Genomic DNA, 20,465 nt, shown 5'->3' with positions numbered 1-20,465 from the left:
CAGCATTGCATTTTTTTGGTCTTTGTCAGGCTGCTGTAGGCTGTTTTCACATATCTGGTGATTCTTGGTTGACCCGTTCGAATTTAGGAACACAGCATTGGGCTTACTGGGCATTCTATTTATATTTCAGTGAGGCTTGTCAATAGATAGGTTTCACTTCAGAGTTAACAGGCATAGAAGTGGGCATTAAAGGATATGTCCAAATACCAGAGGATTACGTTAGTACTATTCATATGGTAAGTTCAATGTGTTTAGAGAAGAACATGCAGGATTTTTTTGGCTGAAAGTTTATCAGGATGCTTTTGGTTACAGGCAACAAAATTGATTCAGACTGGTTCATAAAATAAAATGTTATCCTGTATTTCAAGAAGTTCAGAGGGGTTGACTCTAGGCACCATATAGTCAAATGGTTGAGTGCTGTCATCAAGGAAACATCTTTTCCTTTTCTCTCCTCTGTCATTCTCTTTCCTAGGCTTTGTATTTACAGTGGCTTTCATTATGGTTGCTGGATGGCTATAGCAGTTCTAGGTATCACATCTGGATCTGGTTATATCTAAAAGAAGAAGAGATTGTCCTTTACTTCTTTTTTAGGAGCCAGGAAGCTTTGCAGAATTCTTAGCAGATTTCCTCTCATATTGCTAGCCAGAATCGATCAGTTCATGCTCATTCCTAAATCATTCACTGGCAAGGGGAATGAGCTTAGTGTAGTTTGCCAGAACTCATCAGGATCTACCTCTGGAGCTTGTGAATGAGGTTCCATATAGGGTAGGAGCAGATACCTAATAAAAATCAGAGTTCTTTCAGAGAAATTAAGATGAGAGATGGATGCTGGTGGGTCACCCACAGTCTTCTGCATGAGGGTAAATGCCTGACTGTCCAAATTTCTACCACTAGGGTGGCACGTGACAGGTTTATGTGCAGATTTCACTTTATTTGCTCCCTTCTCAACCTTACTGCCTTTCTGTCCATTACCATCATACTAGCCTCTTTAGCTGCCATTCCCTTCTTGTATAGTCTAGGCCTGTGGCTTTCTCTGCTCAGTTTCATTAGTCCAAGACACTTTTAATCATTTTTCACCTTCCAGAAATGTGTTGCTCTTGTTCATTCACTAATGCCTTTCATTTGTTGCTTCATATTCATATTATATTTGAGCACATAAAAAAGCAGAAGATAATATAATAAACTCCCATGTATTCAGTATCAACAGTTATCAATTCATAGCCAGTTCTGTTTCACCTATACTCCCATCCATTCTCCTACTGTTCTCCCCCACCCCTACCACATTAGTTTGAAGCCTTTTACTTCTCTTTTAACGTGAAAGGAGATCATGTAGATGCTCAGGTTGCCATCTTGAATTAAGTCTAGTAGAATGTTTTGAGACTTAAAAATGACTCAGGGTAAAGAGACATACAGCCTTGAACTCTTGAGTTGTATTTTCTGTTGCTAGACAACTAAATTTTATATATTCAAACACTACAATTGTGCCAAATCAAAGATACAGCTTCTATATTATTGTGACATACTGAGAGAAGAAGGTAATCACATTCAGCATTACACTATAGCGTGTTAAATGCTGATGATCGAAATCATTGAACCCTTTTCAGCCCTCATCTTATTTAAAATTTGGCATTTTAGTAGACTTCTTGCCTTACTGCTGTTAATACTTCTTTTCCCCTCTTTGCTTCAAAACCAAATCAACTACAGATCAATGAATGAAATTAAAAATCTCCAGTACCTACCTCGGACCAGTGAACCCCGTGAAGTCCTCTTTGAAGATAGGACAAGAGCTCATGCTGATCATGTAGGTCAGGGGTTTGACTGGCAGAGTACGGCTGCTGTTGGGGTTTTGAAAGCTGTACAGTTTGGTGAATGGTAAGTTAATAGAACTCAGCTGCAAGATTGGTTAATGTCTTAAGAAAGTGTGGACTCAATTTGAAAGGTTGGGGACAGTTTTTAAAAAATTACGGTAAAATGCACATAAAATAAAATTAAAATCTTAACCATTTTTAAATGTACAGTTCAGTAATGTTAAGTATATTCATGTTGTTGTGAAACAGATCTCTAGAACTTTCTCATCTTGCAAAACTGTAACTCTGTACACATTAATCAATAACTCCCTTTCTCCTCTCCCCCAGTTCCTGGTAAACATCATTCTACTTTCTGTTTCTATGAATTTGACTACTTTAAATACCTCATATAAGTGGAATCAAACAGTTGTTGTCTTTTTGTGATTGACTTATTTCAGTTAGCATGATATCCTCAAGGTTCATCCATATTGTACCATGTACACATGTACCATGTGTCATAATTTCCTTTTTAAGGCTAAATAGTATTCCATTATATGTATATGCCACATTTTGTTTGTCCGTTTATCTGTCAGTGGACACTTGGGTTGCTTCCACCTTTTGGCTGCTATGAACAAATACCTCTTCACGTCCATGCTTTCATTCTTTTGGATATATACCCAGAAGTGGAATTGCTAGATCATATGGTAATTTGTTTTTTAATTTGGGGAGGAACTGCTATACTGTTTTTCATAGAGGTTGCACCCTTTTACACTCAGTTGGGGCCCGGTTTAAACAAGGCTCAGAACATATTTAAAAACTGTATTTTACTTTGTTTTTATGCCTTCAGGGCCTTCAATATTACTGTAGAGTTTGATCTGACGTTAGAGTTTGATTGAATTATAGTTCAATCACAGGTTAAGTATTTCAAGTTAAAGATCATTTAGCTTTTTTCCCCTCTCTACTTTGAAAGCTGGAAGGTGTGACAGTTGTGTGGCTGAGATGTATTCTGTCCATTTCTTTCCATCCTGATAATGACATTATAGGGTGGCATGGAGATGGTGGGGCAAAGTGGTTAGAGGATTCAAATGCATCTGGTTTAGAATAAAACTGTTTTTAGTCATCGATGTTTTAGTTTTATAACAATTAATTTTAATTTTGAAAAAAAATGCTTTATTGGTGTTTTATTTTTTTTTAAATTGACTAAAGAAACAAATGTATACTTTGTCCTTAGGAGTTATGCATCTATTTCTTTGCTAGTATAGCAGTTCCAGGAACGGGAAGATTGAAATTTGTCACCTTTTTCCATTATGAGATGCTTGTTTCTAAAGCTTAATTTTGTTAATCTTAGGAGTGACCAACCTCGCATAACCAAAGATGTGATTTGTTTTCATGCTGAGGATTTTACTGATGTTGTACAGAGACTTCAGTTGGACCTTCATGAACCTCCAGTTTCCCAGGTAATAACGTTTGCTTTTTTATTTCTCTTTGAGTGAGATTTTGGAAATAAGTATCCGTACCTATTTAATTTTGCATTTTATCTTATAGTTGGATACATGGGATAGTGAATTTAATTTTATTACTATTAAAGGCTGTTTGTGGAGGGTGTTGAAAATCATTGAAACGGAGCTTCCCAAGCAGAATGCTTAAGATCCTTCAGTCTTTGGGATGCCAGGTGGGCCTGGGATGGTCAGAGGGCCCAGGATAACTCAGTTCTGGCCATGAGCAGTCTCAGCTGTTAATCCCATTGCCCTGCGTGTCCTCACCTGCAAAAGGTTGAAAGACACTGAAGGAGCAGACAAATGTTGCCCTTATGTGGGTCAAAGAATATTGATATTTAGTTGCATTTTGAAATACTTACTTAAATGATTCCCTAGGCCATCCTAATTTTAACCTGTACTTTTTTACTAGAAATGTAGTAAAATATGAGGAAAAATGTGTCTCAAGAATTGTAGGAAATTTTAGAAAGTTGTATATCATACAGTGTTGTTTAGCTTTAATTTGATCCTACTGTTCTCCTGTGCTAATTATAATGTTTTATTTGACTGCATCTTTACATATTTTACTTTAAAATCTCATGCAACTTTTTTCCTCTCTTCAGTGTGTGCAGTGGGTGGATGAAGCGAAACTAAACCAAATGAGGCGGGAAGGCATTCGTTATGCTAGAATTCAGCTGTGCGACAATGATATCTACTTCATCCCTAGAAATGTCATTCATCAGTTCAAAACAGTGTCAGCAGTGTGCAGCTTAGCCTGGCATATAAGGCTTAAACAGTACCACCCTGTTGTGGAAGCCTCTCAAAACACAGAAAGCAGCTCTAACGTGGACTATGATTTAACTGGAAAGAGAGAATTAGAAGTTGACTCCCAGTGTGTGAGAATAAAAACTGAATCTGAGGAAACATGCACAGAGATGCAACTTTTGACAACTGCTTCATCGTCCTTCCCACCTTCATCTGAACTTAATCTACAGCAAGATCAGATGACTCAGCCTATTCCAGTTTTAAAGGTGGAAAGTAGACTGGACTCTGACCAGCAACACAATCTACAGGAACATTCAAGCACTCCTGTGTGATATGTACATATTCAAACACATTTTTTAACTTTTTTAAATTTTGATGTGAAGTTATAGTTTTATAACTGGCTTAAGTTAAGTTTTATTGGAGAAATCTTGCCTATAATTCTATAAAGAGAAATGACATTCCACAAATGTCAAGCATATCTTTTTTACACAGATTATGCAAAGTTAAGAGTTGTATCTTATCCCGTTAGTACAGTATGTAATAGTGGGTCTGCTGCTACTTTCTGTTTTAAGGTGTGAGGTAACAATTCAATCTCTTCTTCAAATCAAAATGAGAATTCTCTGGAATAACAGATTCTTATTTGGTAAATAATTCACTTCCTTTCATTTTATCTTGCCTTGTCTCTTGCCATATTTGCTGTTTTTATGATAGAAGATCAGATTTATGGTTTAGTACTTGTGCTTTTATGGCACAGATTCAGTTTCTACAGTAAAAAATGGCATAGGTCGCAGGAAACAATTCCTGCATCTTGTACATGGGCAAGTCAGTTATTTAGTTCCAACCATAAAGAACAGATAGTTTCTAAGGAATTCAGTGGCTCTCTGATTTCTTAACAAAAGAGAAAGCACAGCACTTTCTGATCCAAACTGTCTTTTTTTGTATCTGTTATTTAAAGCCCAGTGGATATTTCAATTAAAAATATCTAAAGATGAATAGTCCTTGGTCATTCATTCTCCATGGTTCATTAATCTCTTCTAGAATACATGGTAACTGTGGAAGATATTTCGGGTAAAGTAGATAATGTTGACATGATACTCTATTGTTCTGCTTCCTAGCATCCTCACATTCTGTGTGGATACTTTTGCTTCCTAAACTGATCACGAGTATCAAACTTAGAGAATGATACCTATCTTTCAGATGAGGCTGCCATATTTTGTGCATGAAACTTAGGAAAAACTATTTTTGTCACTTGGCATCAACCTCTTCATCATAAAGATCTGTTGAGATACTTCAGTTCAGAGTTTCAACTGGTGAATACCTGGGTTTATTTATTATTACTCTGTGTTGCTACTGTCTAATAAAGAATATGGCACTAGACTTCATCCTAGAGTTTCAGGTAGCCTAATCCTTATTAGTGCCTGAGTATTTAACCATTTTTTTTCGAACAGGCACAGTTCATATAGCTAGTGTAGTCTTAACTTTCTATTATTTTAGAATGTTAATGGGATACACATTTCACTTTCTCTTAGTTAATAATACAATAGGCCTTTTGTTTATTAAAGGAAGAGTACTCCCCACACCTAAGACCAGATTCTTGTATCTACCTGGTTATAGTGCAATTTGGAGATTTTTTTTTCTGGAGGTTGAGATTTGGAATATTTACATTAACATAGGCAAAAAAAGATGCTGCTTTATTATGTCTGTCACCATGAAAACTTAGCTGCATCTTTTGAAATATCAAATATGAATTTTCTCTAAAATATTCTGAAATAGGTTAAATCTTATATAAATATTACTTTGTGCAATATTGTTGTGTAGTTAAATGCATATTAGCAAAGTATAGAGGTCACTGTGTAAACCGATAGAAAAGTAACCATCAGCAAATACTGCAGTGATTAGTTAGAATCTGTATTATTCCTTATATATATGTATATGTATGTATTCTCTGTTAAAAAGGATGAAGACAAATAGAGAAACATTTCAATGTAAACCATTTATGAATTGGAAATGATGTTGGTTTTAGTTATCTTTGTAAATAAGGTAATTAGAATGGTATGAACAGTAACGTGATTATTGCAGGGGTGTTTTAAAATCTTGGGTATAAATTTTAGGGTAAATTCTGGTTTATCAAGGCTAATTTTTAAGGGACCTGCCTTTGAGGGTGTTTTTTGTTATTTTGTTATTTTAGGGGGAAGGGGTTAATCACAAAGTATGTGGGTTTGGGTTATTTCTTATTTTTGTTTTTCTGTCCAGAAGAATTTCATAGAGCTTTACCAGGCTGTGCAAAGTAAAATTCTTCTCAGGCAACATTTGCTTTTTAAAATAATCATGAAGAACAAGGTTGTTAAAGCAAAAACTTTTAATTTTTTTTCTTGTCTTCCAAGATCCGATTTCCCCATCTCCCACTTGCCATCCAGCAGATGCCATCTGTCATCTAAGCTGGTCATTGCTAATAAACAAGGAGACTGTCTCCTGACAGCCATCACTGTGTATAATCACTCAGGAACCAGCGGATCTGCAAAGACCTACAATCAAAAGCAAATCCCCATTTTCTTTTTATAAAACATTCTACCCTCAACTCCAATATAACATATATTAAAAGAGTATAAAAATGTTTAAAATCATGTACTAATAAATTCATTGTATGTTAGAATTGCAATAGAACTGAGAGAGAAACATTTAGCTAGTAATGTATCTGGAAACTGAATGTCTTATGTGAGTATTAGATTTTAATAGCATGCTTTAAAGACTGATGAATATAAAAGCGCAAGTTTTGAGTTTCTTACTTCTTTAAAGCTGTATCCTAGTTTAGTGATACAAATGATAGCAACTTTTCTAAAATCATTAAATTATTTGGTTTGGTGGAGTGAGGCATGGAACAATCTGGCGTCTTCTGACTTGTAAAGTAGTGATGGCAGTGAAGTTGTAACTGAAATGTAAGCTGATCTTCCTTTTTTGGTATGTTACCTGTTGTGCCAGCTCTTTGAGATTACTTGCAGAATGTGGCTATAAGTTTTAGTATTTTGTGGAGCAGAGGGATATTTTTTAAATGTGCTTATGGAAAGGACCCAGTAAATGAGTAAACTTAGTAACTAGAACGATTTTATGGTATTCACTAATCAGGAGAAAAGTCTTCCCCCTGCCCCAGAAGTCATTCTATAATTACCAAGATACACTAGGAGTAGGATTATGAAGTATCCCAAATTCATAAAGCAATAATAATAAAAACTACATATTTCTTTCCCCTCCAAAGTTTTTAACTCTTTAAAAATGAATTCCTAGGCTTAATTGTACTTTTAATTTGCTAATTTAGTACTTAGAATTTGTTTCACTGGTACTTTATTATTTTGAATTTAAAGACTTTTGAAAGGTACCCTTTCCCCTTAGAGATAGTTGGAATTACAGTAGACTAATATTAAAAGCTCTTGTAGGGGGAAAACGGGGCTTATCATATAAAATTATTTACTAAACCTTAGGAAAAGGTGTCTTGCATCAGTCTTAATAGGCATAAAGTTCATGCTTAATGACTGGAGAAACTTTTGCTTATTGCCTTTCCCTCTATAATTATTGTCTAGAATGAAAGCTAATTTAGGAACAAGATACCAAAATTCAAAAAACCCCTTAGTGCATGTATTCTTTATTATTATTAGTTCATTATTAGATCATTTATTTTCATCTATATTTGCCATTAAAAATTTATTTGCATTTATATCTTTAGAATAATTGAGTTTGTGTCTGTAAATCTGTTTTATCATTGCTACAAGTTTTTTAAAAAAAACTTTCACTAGTACATGCCAGAGGTTCATATTTCTGCTAAGTATTATTTTTTAAAAAACAGGTTGTAGCTGTATTTATTGGTCATGCAGTAAGTAGAGGAAATGTACAAGACAGATGTTTTTCTTTAGCACATAAGGGACCTATCCTCATCCTGAAAGTTTGTTGCTTTAAAAGCAAGTATCTCTCCATAAATATTATGGCCTTCCATTTTCTTCATACATCTTTTAGGATTCACTTGTGCATGTAGTTGAGACCACTGTCTCTTAATATAGCACTTTTCAATTCTCTCTAAAGAAATACTTAATGTACTACTTCTATCACATGTTGTAAATTTTCATGTAATAGTGTTTTCTGTGACTAAACTCCATTTTGATTGGCAGCTAAGACTTTTTTTCCTGTGGCTTTAATTTATCTAAGAGGTCTTTGCATATAGATGAAATGTATAATTTGCCTGGCGGACTATTTGCGTTTTGTGGCCTTAGTTTGTTTATTGACATTAATGAGTGTTTTAAAAAGGTTTTTAATGAATAGTCTTAAATCTAAATTTGTGTGAATAATAATCCTTTTAACACAGTGCTTTTTTGTAGCTGTCTAAGTGTGTTAAATTGTTAAGCTATTTCTTTGTAAAATAGGACAATGGAATGCATAGAGTTTTTTTTTTCCTGTAAAGTATTTTTTTAATAAACAAAGTCTGATTTGTCCTTTACTGATGTTTCATGACAAAATGAATAGCACATGTGAATTCTAGCTACCTGGAACCTGTTTTTAAAGTATTTGTCCCTCCCTTCTCTGTCCCCTATTATTTTTTACTATTAGAGATTACAAAATTAGAAAATCTTGACTTTCCTAAAGAAAGTTCATAGATACTGGGGGAAAATTTCATCCATATTGAGAGGCAGTTAGTTTGAGGGAAGAAGAAAAACTATGCTTGGCATTTGTGGCAGTTAACTCCTCGCTGCATAAATTGATTTATCCCTATGAGAATAATCTTAAATTTTTGTTCTGGGGATGCCGATATTTTTGAAAGTACATGCATACAGTGTTAGTTAATGAAGGTGGTTTATAGACGTTTCAGATACCATTGATGTATTAAGTGACATAACTCACTGGATTTTTTCCTCATCAGTTTTTATTTGTGTGAACTCTTTAATTGAGGTACCTGTCCTAAGCACTGATAGCTCTTGTTTATGATTAGGAAAGGAAGAGGGAAGGAACGAATGTTTTTTGAGTAACTGTTGAGAGCCAGGTACTTTTTATGAAGGTAGTTCATTTAATTCTCACAGCCTTGAGTAGGAAGGTAACAATACAATCTCCATAATACAGGTGAGAAAACAGGCTTGTTAGGTTGAATAAATTACCCGAAATCACATAGCTTTTAGTGGGAGCAGGGATTTGAATGCAGTTCTGGGTTCAAAGCCCACACTTTGCTCAGTGAGAGCCTTACCTGATTTCAGTTCTTCCAGGAACTCCCCCAAGGCCTCTTTGTGTGCTAAGCAATGAAGTAAAATGTTTAATTAGTGTTATTTACGTCTTAAAGCAAATATTTAGATATACAAAAAATGACTTTTTCATTTTTCCAGTGTTGTTTTTGTTTTTGTGTGTGTGTGTGTGTGTGTGTGTGTGTGTTTTAAAGTCAGCCATTTGTGTTGAAACCAAACAGAATTGTCATGTTCAGCTCTAAGGATGGGAAAAGCTGTCAAGAAGCAAAAGCAGAAAAGAAACCACTGCCAATGTGTGGAATATAAAAATCAAGCCTGGGTGAAATAATTTTAAATTAGTTCTATGGGAGTTACTTTTATCTTAGTCGATTTTCCTCATCGGTAAAACGGGGATAATAACTTCCACCTTATGTCGATTTGGTAGATAATCAAAAATAATGATGTAAAACATTTAGAACTGCATTTAGGCTTTCTGCAGTGGTCTAATCGTTATCTCATTAGCTTTAACTGACCCAAATGCTACAATGCTGGGCAAGCAAGGTCATTGCTTCAAGTGAGGTGAGAATGGCCGTTAGGGGTGTTCCAGTAATGGCCACAAAAGTATAGAGGAGGAAAGAGGCTTAAAACCTTCTTAATGTATCTTTAAATATTCATTTGAGGTCGCTACCGTTCCTTTCTCCTGACCTCTATCAGCCTGCTTGAATTTTTAACCTAGAAACAGTTCTTCCCGCCGCTACCTTCCCCTACCCTAATTTGGGAAAGTGTCCTGGAACCTGCCCCCCAAGCCTTGGCCCTCTTCTTCCTTTACCCTTGAGCACCCAGAAGGCTTAAGTCCCAGAGCTGCTGAGGGACGGGAGAGGAAAGGAATTAATAAGGCGCAGCCTGCCAGGACTTTCGTCCCAGGACGGCATAAATTCATGAAAACATTCGTTCATTAAGCAAAGGTTGAGAACCTGTGTGCCAGGCTCCTGCCAGGCCCTAGTCTCTGACCTCATGGAGTCTCCAGCCCATTGAGGAAGACCGATAGGATATAATGAAGCACAAAGAAACAGAAAACACAAGGAAAGATAAGCGTTGCAAAGAAATGAACGGGGAACTATTGGAATATCTGGACCGACCTCGTTTAGATGAAGCGCTGGGAAAGTCATTTGTGAGAAAGTGACCTGAAAGGTGATCTGGGGGAGCTGCTCTTGGCCTTGATCGCCGTGTAGCTCCCCAGCCCCTCGGTCCCGAAGCCTGGCGGAGGCTCGGCGGGAAGGCCCCGGGCCGGGGGCGGAGCCAACTTCACAGCGAAACACGGAAAGCGGAAGCCGCGGCCCCGCTGCACCGTGGTCTGCGGAGCTGCTGTTGCCTAGCTCTCGGCCGGCTGAGTCACGGCCCTTCCAGGCCCGGCCTAGCGAGGACGCGTGCCCGCCGCCCCGAAGCAGCTGCTACCCGGGCCTTGGGACCTCTGCACTTGACTTTTTTCAGCGGAACAAAGCCGTTTGCCGTTGCCGTAGCGACTGGCAGCCTAGCTAATACCGCCTTCACTTTCTATCCCCCTCCTTTCCTAGCTCATTCTTTGCTTATTTTAGGGTCTGTCCGATGACCCTATAGGTCGGGCTTGGAGGGCGCCGGCTCTCTGGCAACAGACTGCCCTCCTCTGGGCGCTGGGCGGCCGGCTGCCTCCGAGGCTGGGGCGGCCTCCGCAGTCTCCATGGTAACGGCCCAGACGGCGTCTCCGCCTCGGGGGGAAGATGAGGCCTGCCTGGCCCGCCGCCTCGCCCCCGGCCTCATGGCCGGGCCGGGGCCACTGAGGAGGAAGGTCCCGGCCACCGGACTGCGGGGCAGCGTGCACCAGGTGAGAGCAGGACTCCTGGGAGCGGAGGAGGTGGGGTGCAGGTCAACTCCAGCGACCTCCCCTCCTCTCCCAGTTCCCTGCATCCCTGAACACACTCGCACAAAATATCGCAGAGAGGCTTCTCCGGTCGCCACTGCGCCAGAGTTGTTTTTGGTATGCTTTTGTTTTTTTTCCTGGCAAACAGCAGGGGAACGAGACGGTCAGCAGCGCATGGAGAGGCTGAGAGAAGCGTTTTCTGAGTTCTACCCAAACTGGGAGAGTACCTTTCAGCAACTGGACTCACTGACTGGTTTTCCTTCATTTTCAGTGAAATCCCATTCTCTGGCTGGAGACACAGATGGCCTCAAATGAGAGAGATGCTATATCGTGGTACCAAAAGAAGGTAATATCAATGTATTTTTATTTGTAAAGCATGCTTCCTGCAAAAAGGTCCCACAAAGAATACCTATCATGTTAGTTTTCCCTGAGCTTGGTAGTGCAGGTATTCTTACATGATATCTCTCAACATAAATGGAAAAACTGATGGACAAGGTCATTAGGTCTTTTGAGCTCAGTTCTAGGTCCCCGAATAAGATTTTCAACCTCCCATCTCCAGGCTGCATTCACAGTGTCACAGCAATGCTTTGAGAGTTTGCTTCTAATCAAACTGCTGCTTTTTCAGGCATAAAACTTTATCTGCACAGCTCAGATTGGTACTGTCAATTTTAATGAGCTGTCCATTACCTTTTATTTCTCTAGTTTCCTACTGATGTTTTTCTTAAGTGGAAGTATCTTTTAAGGTGATATTTAATTTGAAATATTTTGGACATTGCTTTTCAACTTACTTTTAGATCCAGCTAACTTGAATTTTGAAGGAAATAGTCCTAGGAAATAATAATTCTAGCCTCAGAGAAGCACAGAAATTTCCCAGGTATCATATGGATACTTAATAGTTTCATGACTTTTGTGAGACTTGACCGAAATAAAAGGATTTCCTTTGCATCACTTAAATAGCCTGCTTCCTATTTCAGATTGGAGCATATGATCAGCAGATATGGGAAAAGTCAATCGAACAGACTCAGATTAAGGTAAATTGATTTCTTTGGTTTTTTCGCTTTGTTTTACTGCTTTAATATGAAGAGTGAATTGTATTTACTTTTTAAAAATTCTGCACTTATCCACCAAATATGGCGTTCTTTGTTCTTTGAAGTGAATAATGAAAACAACACTGCAAATGGGATGATAAATGACAATTGACATTTGGCCTCTGTATCAGGGAAATAGAAAGGGGTGGTTGGTCTATGATGAATTTGAAAGCAAATGTCCCATATAAATGGGGCTATGGCTAACTCTGGCGGTAGAGTTAGTTGTGGTAACACAGGCCCAGTATTGCCACAGCTTCAGGGTTCTCAAGAGAAGCTGTGAATATGCATTTTTATGTGAAATATCCAGGTTTTTTAGAGCATCTCCTCCTCTTCCTTCCCCCCTCTACTTCCTATTCTCCCCCTCCCTCTCCTCCCCCCTCCTCCCCTATCTCCTCTTCCTCTTTTTCTTCCCTGCAAGTCAAATGAAATCCATTTGTTGCCTGAATCTCTTTTTCAATTACTGGTTTAGAGTATGGGCCTAAGTATTTCAGGTTCTTAAACTTTTTTCTACACTGCTTTTGGAACTGAGCAGATTCTTGGAGTTATTGCATGCTAGCCAGGCAACCAAAAATTGATGTGTAATTCAGAATGCCAGGTTATTAATTTATAATAGGGGAGGGGAGGGTTAAATAATCTAATGTTCCAAAATCAAGGTTGTGGGATCAACATGTTTGGGGGGGGATGCAAATTAGTCATGGAAAGGTTGCTTGGTAGCCAAATGTAATTGCCTAGTCTTGAGAGATGGGGAAAATCCTAAAGAGCATCCTGCCCTTACAGAATGTCTCTCTATTGACATTAATACTTAGATCTACAGATTCCAGGGTCTTACCTCCTTGGAAAGTACTGAATAATGGCTGGCAGATTTTTGTTTTTGGACCTTTCTTTTTTAAAGATTTTTCCATAGACCCTCTATTAACATTAAAAAAAAATGTATGTATGGGTGTAATACAACTTAATAGTTCTATTTATCTCCAAGTCAGATTGATTGGACTGGGATGTTTAAATCTCGGGTGAAATACTTTTAGGGCAAATTCTTTTTGTAAGCCACTCAATTAGAAAGTTGTTTGAACTGCATGCTACTTGGCTAGCTTTTCATAATTTTGTACAGTCCTTGACGTTTTATATTAATAGGAGATGGGATTAGGATGAATAAATCCCCCAATTTTATTTTGTAACTCTCTAAATCCTGTCCTGTTATTCTTTTGTGAGCTCTGAAAAGTATGGGTAGTAGTAAGTCTGGTGTAATGGAAAGAGCACAGAACTGGGCATTGGATCTCCTTTTGTGACCTCTGTCTAGCCTTGTGATCTTGAACAAGCACTGTAGTTTGTCTGGGTTTTGGTTTATTTATCCTTAAAAGGATTTTACTTCCTGCTATAGAATTTCATTACCTACCTCCTTCCCGTACCCAATTTAAATATTTCCTCAACCCTTATTTCCATGCCATTTTATACATACCTTCCTTTTGGTACACCATCTCCTGTGTTACTTGTTAACCTGTGTGTTTTCATGGACCTCAAGGGCAGGCATTGCATTTGTATCCCACTCTTAGAACATTCTGAGTCATACTAGGAACTCAGTGTTTCTGTATTTGATTAAACTCCAACTATTATGTATATTTTTATTCATTGTTTTCTCAAAAGGTAATCTATCTAATACCTCCTTAATGTATACTTTTTAATTTAGCAGTGGAAAGAATAAAATTAAAGAGAACTCTAAAAATTTACTGAGTTAATGTACCAAGGCCTCCCAGGTGCGAAGGATACAGTCAACAAGACACACATGGCTCTTGCCTTCATGAATTTTACAGTCTAATGGTAGTGGGAGAAAAGCCAAGTTATCTTTTTAAGTATGTTTAAGTCTTAGATGGAAGCTGACCAAAGTATAGGACACAAAGAAGTATTTAATGCAATTTAAAACAGATTACACAAATATACATGTTTTTGAAAACAAATTTAAAAAGAAAAGGAAAGAAAATTAAAAAAACAAAATGAATAACAATATTAACATCAGATCACAATACAATAAAATTAGAAATTACATAATAAAAATATAATTCAAAATTATAAAAAATATAAATTAAAAAAATCTTAACTTGGATCATGAAAAGTGGTAGGAACTGTTCTACAAACATTTACTGAGCTACTGTGTTTAAGACATTTTGCTTGGTGCTGAGCACAGAAGTACAACGCTTGTATAAGGGAAGATAAGTAGCCCAATCCGGTTGGGGTATAAGGTAAGCAGATGAGATGATAGGTCATAAATCAGTTTAGAGCTGAGCTGACTGCTTTACTAAGAACTTTAGATACTGTACTATATAAAATGAAAAAATTTGTATTGTTTTTAAGTAGAGGGGACACATCATATCTGTTTTTTTGAAGGATAGAAATAAAAATGTAGATATAACAAAATTTGTAGAATGCTTCCAAAATAATACTTGATGAAATTATATCACTCTAAATGTCTATATTAACAAAAAATGTCTAGATTGACTAGGAAGAAAGAGTTACAATGATTCAAGTTAACATACGAAGAATCTGAGAAATAAAACAATAATAAGTCAAAGTAAAGAAGGGGAAGAAATATCAAAAATAAAACTAAAACAGAGACTTCCCTGGTGGCGCAGTGGTTAATAATCCGCCTGCCCATGTGGGGGACACGGGTTCGATCCCTGGTTGGAGAAGATCCCACATGCCCTGGAACAATGAAGCCCATGCGCCACAACTACTGAGCCTGCACTCTAGAGCCCGTGCGCCACACCTACTGAGCGCACGCACCGCAACTACTGAAGCCTGTGTGCTCTAGGGCCTGTGCTCCACAACAAGAGAAGCCACCGCAATGAGAAACCTGCACACTGCAAGGAAGAGTAGCCCCTGCTCACTGCGACTAGAGAAAGCCCGCGCACAGCAACGAAGACCCAGCACAGCCAAAAAAAAAAACCCCAAAAAACAAAAAAACCTAAAACAGTGTTCATGTATTCTTCATTTAACAAATATTTGTTGAGCACTTACCTTCCATGTGTCAGGCAGTAGGATGGGCACTATATCTATATAATGATGAGCAGAAACACTCAACATTTTTTGGAGCTTATGATAAAGTGGGAGACAAACAATAATAAAATTAATCCTACTAATGAATAAAAATTACTTTGTGATAAATGCTAAGAAGGAGAGCTACTATTTGCAAGCTATTATAACAGGGAAATGGACCTAGTCAAGGAGGTCAGAGAAGCCTTCCCTGAAGAACTGATGCTTCAAGTGAGATCTGAAGGATGAATAGCAGTTAATTAGGTCAAGAACAAATATACTTATCTGACAAAAACTCTTTCAGAAAGCAGAGGAGGAAGTATGCTTCCCAGCTCATTTTTTGAGACCAGTATTACCCTGATTCCAAAGCCAGACAAAGACAGCACAAGAAAATTTGTCATAACTGTACTACAAAGCTACAGTAATCCAAACAGTATGGTATTTGCACAAAAACAGACACATAGATCAGTGGAACAGAATAGACCACCCAGAAATGGGCAGTGTATTATATGGGCAATTAATCTACAACAAAGGAGGCGAGAATATACAGTAGGGAAAGGACAGCCTCTTCAGAAATGCTGTTGGAAAAGCTGGAAAACTACATGCAAAAAAATCAAACTGGACTACTCTCTCACATGATGCACAAAAATAAATTCAAAATAGATTAAAAATTTTAAATGTAAGACCTGAAGCTGTAAAACTTCTAGAAGAAAACATAGGTTGTGCGCTCTTTGACATTGGTCATAGTAATATTTTTGGATATGTCTCTTCAGTCAAGGGAAACAAAAACAAAAATAAACAAATAGGACTATGTCAAACTAAAAGACTTTTGCACAGCGAAGGAAACTATCAATAAAATGAAAAGACTGCCTACTGAATGGGAGAAGATATTTGCAAATGGAATATCCAATAAGGGGTTAATATTCAAAATATACAAAAAATTCATACAACTCAACATCAAAAAAGCCAAACAACCCAATTAAAAAATGGGCAGAGGACCTGAATAGACATTTTTCCAAAGAAGACATACAGATGGCCAGTGGGCACATGAAAAGATGCTCAACATACTAATCATCAGGGAAATACAAATCCAAACCACAATGAAATATCACCTCACACCTGGCAGAACAAATTACAAGCATTGGTGAGAATGTGGAGAAAAGGGAACCCTTTTGCACTATTGGTGGGAATGTAAATTGGTGCAGCCATTATGGAAACAGTATGAAGATTCCTCAAAAAGTTAAAAATAGAACTACCATATGATCCAGCAATTCTACCGCTGGTTATTTATCTGAAGAAAACAAAAACACTAATTAGAAAAGACATATGCACCCCTATGTTCATTGCAGTATTATTTACAATAGGCAAGATATGGAAGCAACCTAAGTGCCCATCAACAGATGAATGGATAAAGAGGATGTGGTATCTATATACAATGGAATATTACTCAGTCATAAAAGCATGAAATCTTGTTGTTTGCAGCAACATGGATAGCCTTAGAGGATATTATTCTAAGTGAACTAAGTCAGACGGAGAAAGACAAATACTCTATGATTTCACTTATATGTGGAATCTAAAAAAATAGATGAACAAACATAACAAAACAGAAAGAGTTACAGATAGAACAAACAGGTGGTTGCCAGAGAAGAGTGGTGAGGGGAAGAAATAGGTGAGGGAGATTAAGAGGTACAAACTTCCAGTTGCAGAATAAATGAGTCACCAGTATGAAATGTACAGTGTGGGGAGTATGGTCAGTAATTATGTAATATCTTTGCATGGACAGATTATATCTAGACTTATATTAGTGGTCATTTTGAAATGTATAGAAATATGGAATCACTATGTTGTATAACAGGAACTAACAGACTATTTTAGATCAATTGAATTTCAAAAACAAACTTATAGAAAAAGAGATCAGATTTATGGTTAGCAGGCAGGGGGTTTGGAGGAGGGGGAATTGGATGAAGGCAGTCAAAAGGTACAAACTTCCAATTATAAGATAAATAAGTACTAGGACTGTAATGTACAACATGAATATAAATAACGCTGCTGCATGTTATATATGAAAGTTGTTGAGAGTAAATCCTAAGAGTTCTTATCACAAGGAAAAAAAATTTTTTTTCTCTTTCTTTAATTTTGTATCTATGAGATGGTGGATGTTCACTAAACTTATTGTGGTAATCATTTCATAATGTATGTAAGTCAAATCATTATGCCATATACCTTAAACTTATACAGTGCTATATGTCAATTATATCTCAATAAAACTGGAAGAAAAAAATCCTACCTGAGGCATAATATGGAGCTTTTAATAAACTATCATACTGATTTATTAAAAAGAAAGAAAATTTGTCCTAAACATAACTGTAAAAATCTTTAATAAAATATTAACAAACCAAATTCAACAACATGTAAAATGGATTATCTACCATGACCAAGTGGGATATCTGAGAAATATGTTGTTGGTTTAAGATAAATTAATGTAATATATCATATTAATAAGGGATAAAATGCATGGTCTTTTCAGTAGAGACAGGAAAACCATTTGACAAAATTCAATGCCCATTACTGATAAACTGGTAATTTCTTCAATCTGTCAAAGGGTGTCTATTAAAAAACCTGTCATTGGGATTGACATATATACACTAATATGTATAAAATAGATGACTAATAAGAACCTGCTGTATAGCAAATAATAATAATAAGTTATCATGTATTTGAAAAAAAACAAAAAACCTACAGCTTACACTATAGTTAGGAATTAAAGACTGAGTGCCTTGTCCCTCAAATCAGGAATAAAGCAAGGATGTCTGCTCTCACCACGTCCATTTAACGTTGTACTAGGGATTCTAGCCAGTGCAGTAAGACAAGGAAAAAGAAATAAAAGGCATTGAGAAAAGAAAATGAAAATTGCTTTTATTCATGGTGACATGATCCCATATTTAGAAATTCCTAAGGCATTACTAACAATAAATGAGTTTAGCAAGGCCTCTAGATTTAAGATCAATATACAAAAATTATTTGTATTTCTATATACCAGCCATGAGTATTCCAAAAATGAAATTAAGAAAACAATTCATTCACAATACATCACAAAGAGTAAAATACTTAGGAATAAGTTTAACATAGTATGTATAACCCCTGTATACTGAAAACTACGAACATTGCTAAGAGAAATTAAAAATCTGAAGAAATGGAGTAGCATTTCACACTTGTGATCTGAAAGACTTAACATTGTTAAGATGGCAGTTCTCTCCAAATGTATCTATAGATTCACTATAATCCCTTTAAAGTTCCAGCAGACTCTTTTCTTTTGGTAGAAATTGATAAGCTAATTCTAAAGTTGATAAGGAATGTAAAAGACCTAAAATATTCAAAATAAGTTTAAAAGGACTAGAGTTAGAGGACTTACTGGATCTCACAATTTACTATAAAGCTGTAAGTAATTCAGATAGTGTAGTATTGGCATGAGTAATAGATCAATGGAACAGAATAGAAAATCTAGAAATAAATCCTTACAGTTTTGATAAATTGATTTTGACAAAGATGCCAAAATAATTCAATGAAGAAATGATAGTCTTGTCAACAAATGGTGCTGGAACAATTGGATAGCTACATGTATAAAAATGAACTTTGATTCTTACCTCACACTGTACACAAAAATTACTTAAAAAGGATCATGGACTTAAGTGTAAGAACTAAAAGTCTAAGGTTTTCTAGAAGAAAATGTAGAAGATCTTTGTTAGTCAGGATATGGAGGAACCAGAACTCTCATACACTGCTGGTGGGAATGGAAAGTAGAAACATTTAAATATATATACTTCTCATATGACCCAGCATTTCCACCCCTAGTTATCTACCTAAGAGAAATAAAAACATATGGGCACATGCAAATATTCATAGCAATACTATTCATAATTGCCAAAAACTAGAAAAAAAATCCAAATATCTATCAACTGGTGAGTAGGTAAACAAATGTGTTATATCCATACAATGGCACATGACTCAGCAATAAAAACTATTAATACATGCTACAACATGGATGAACCTCAAAAATGTTATGCTAAGTGAAAGGGACCAGACACAAAAGACTATAGTCTGTGATCCAGTTTGTATGAAATTTCTAGGAAAGGCAGGTTTATAGAAATAGAAAGCAGATCAGTGTTTGCCTACAGCTGGGGGATAGGAACAGAGATTTATTGCCATTCTTGTTTTTCTGGTGATGGAAATGTACTAAAATTTGAGTGTGATGATGGTTGCACAACTCTATAAATTTACCAGAAATCCACCAAATTAACTACTAAAACTACACTAAAAATAAGTGAGTTTTACAAAGTATTAATTATACCTCAATATAGCTATTTTCTTAAATCACATCAATAGAAAAAAATAGGAGAAATCATAATGTAGTACACAACAAATTCATATATATTCCCAATGAAAATTGTCTTCTAAAATTTCTTAATTGAGAAAATATATTAAATCTAAGGTCTAACATTATTTTCAGTAATGAAGCTCAACTTAGTCCCCCCCCCCACAAAAGAATAAAACAAGAATAACCCCTATTACTATTATTTAACATGCTGTTTGAGATATATTTGCTAAGATGAGCAAAACATTCTAATTAATATTATCTTTGCTTTTAAAATATTTGTTCTTTTATTTTTCTAATTAATATTAGAATAACAAAAATCAGTGTTTGAAAATGATATGATTTTACACCTAGGAAATTTTAAATGGCTAATCATAAACACACAGGTGATTTCAGCTGTATTTGTAACCTTTTATTTCTTGAACTGGATAGTGGGTACATGATAGATGAGACACCTCATTAAAGATGACAGTTGGAATATGTGCATTAATCTCCATCTGATTTCTTCTGAAAATTCTCTAAAATTATAATAAATAAGAAAAGAAATCAGCCTACAATAGGAGTGAAAGAATGGGAGAGAAGACTACTGTAAAAGAGAGCTGTTAACACAATTTTGAAAGTTGGAAAATGGATGTAAAGAAAGTAAAAATGTTAAGTGTCTATAGTAGGGGATGCCAGTGGGAAACAAGTGAATTCCTTGTTTTAAAACACCTGTATTTAGTGGTTACCAGTGGGGAGAGGGAAGTGGGGAGGGACAATATAGTGGTAGGGAATTAAGAGGTGCAAAGTATTATCTGTGAAATAAGCTACAAGGATATATTGTACAACACAAGGAATATAGCCAATATTTTATAAATAACTA

The 20,465-nt window shown here is 36.3% G+C and overlaps 2 protein-coding genes across 5 annotated transcripts in view; both read left to right on the top strand.

The window, feature by feature from the left end:
• Nucleotides 1-8,510, top strand: part of RSBN1 (round spermatid basic protein 1) — a 42,575-nt gene extending 34,065 nt beyond the window's left edge. The window contains exons 5-7 of the mRNA XM_079944350.1: nt 1,705-1,872; nt 3,136-3,244; nt 3,886-8,510. Coding sequence (XP_079800476.1) covers nt 1,705-1,872; nt 3,136-3,244; nt 3,886-4,359 — 751 coding nt within the window. The 3' untranslated portion in view covers nt 4,360-8,510. The remainder of the gene's footprint in view (nt 1-1,704; nt 1,873-3,135; nt 3,245-3,885) is intronic.
• Nucleotides 8,511-10,100: 1,590 nt separating this feature from the next.
• PHTF1 (putative homeodomain transcription factor 1) overlaps nt 10,101-20,465 on the top strand; it is a gene marked incomplete at its 3' end in the record, with an annotated part of 61,723 nt that continues 51,358 nt past the window's right edge. For 3 of the 4 annotated variants that reach the window (XM_079944280.1, XM_079944279.1, XM_079944282.1), the window contains exons 1-3: nt 10,101-11,083; nt 11,391-11,465; nt 12,094-12,150. In XM_079944280.1, the coding sequence (XP_079800406.1) occupies nt 11,421-11,465; nt 12,094-12,150 (102 nt within the window). In that variant the 5' untranslated portion in view covers nt 10,101-11,083; nt 11,391-11,420. Of the gene's footprint in view, nt 11,084-11,389; nt 11,466-12,093; nt 12,151-20,465 lie in introns of those variants that run through there. The other variant, XM_079944281.1, reaches the window with a different exon arrangement.

This window comes from Stenella coeruleoalba (genome assembly GCF_951394435.1).
Source record: "Stenella coeruleoalba genome assembly, chromosome: 1".
In the NCBI taxonomy this organism is placed as follows: domain Eukaryota; kingdom Metazoa; phylum Chordata; class Mammalia; order Artiodactyla; family Delphinidae; genus Stenella; species Stenella coeruleoalba.
The sequence above is the reverse complement of the archived record's forward strand: the minus strand, read 5'-3'. Positions and strand labels throughout refer to the sequence as shown.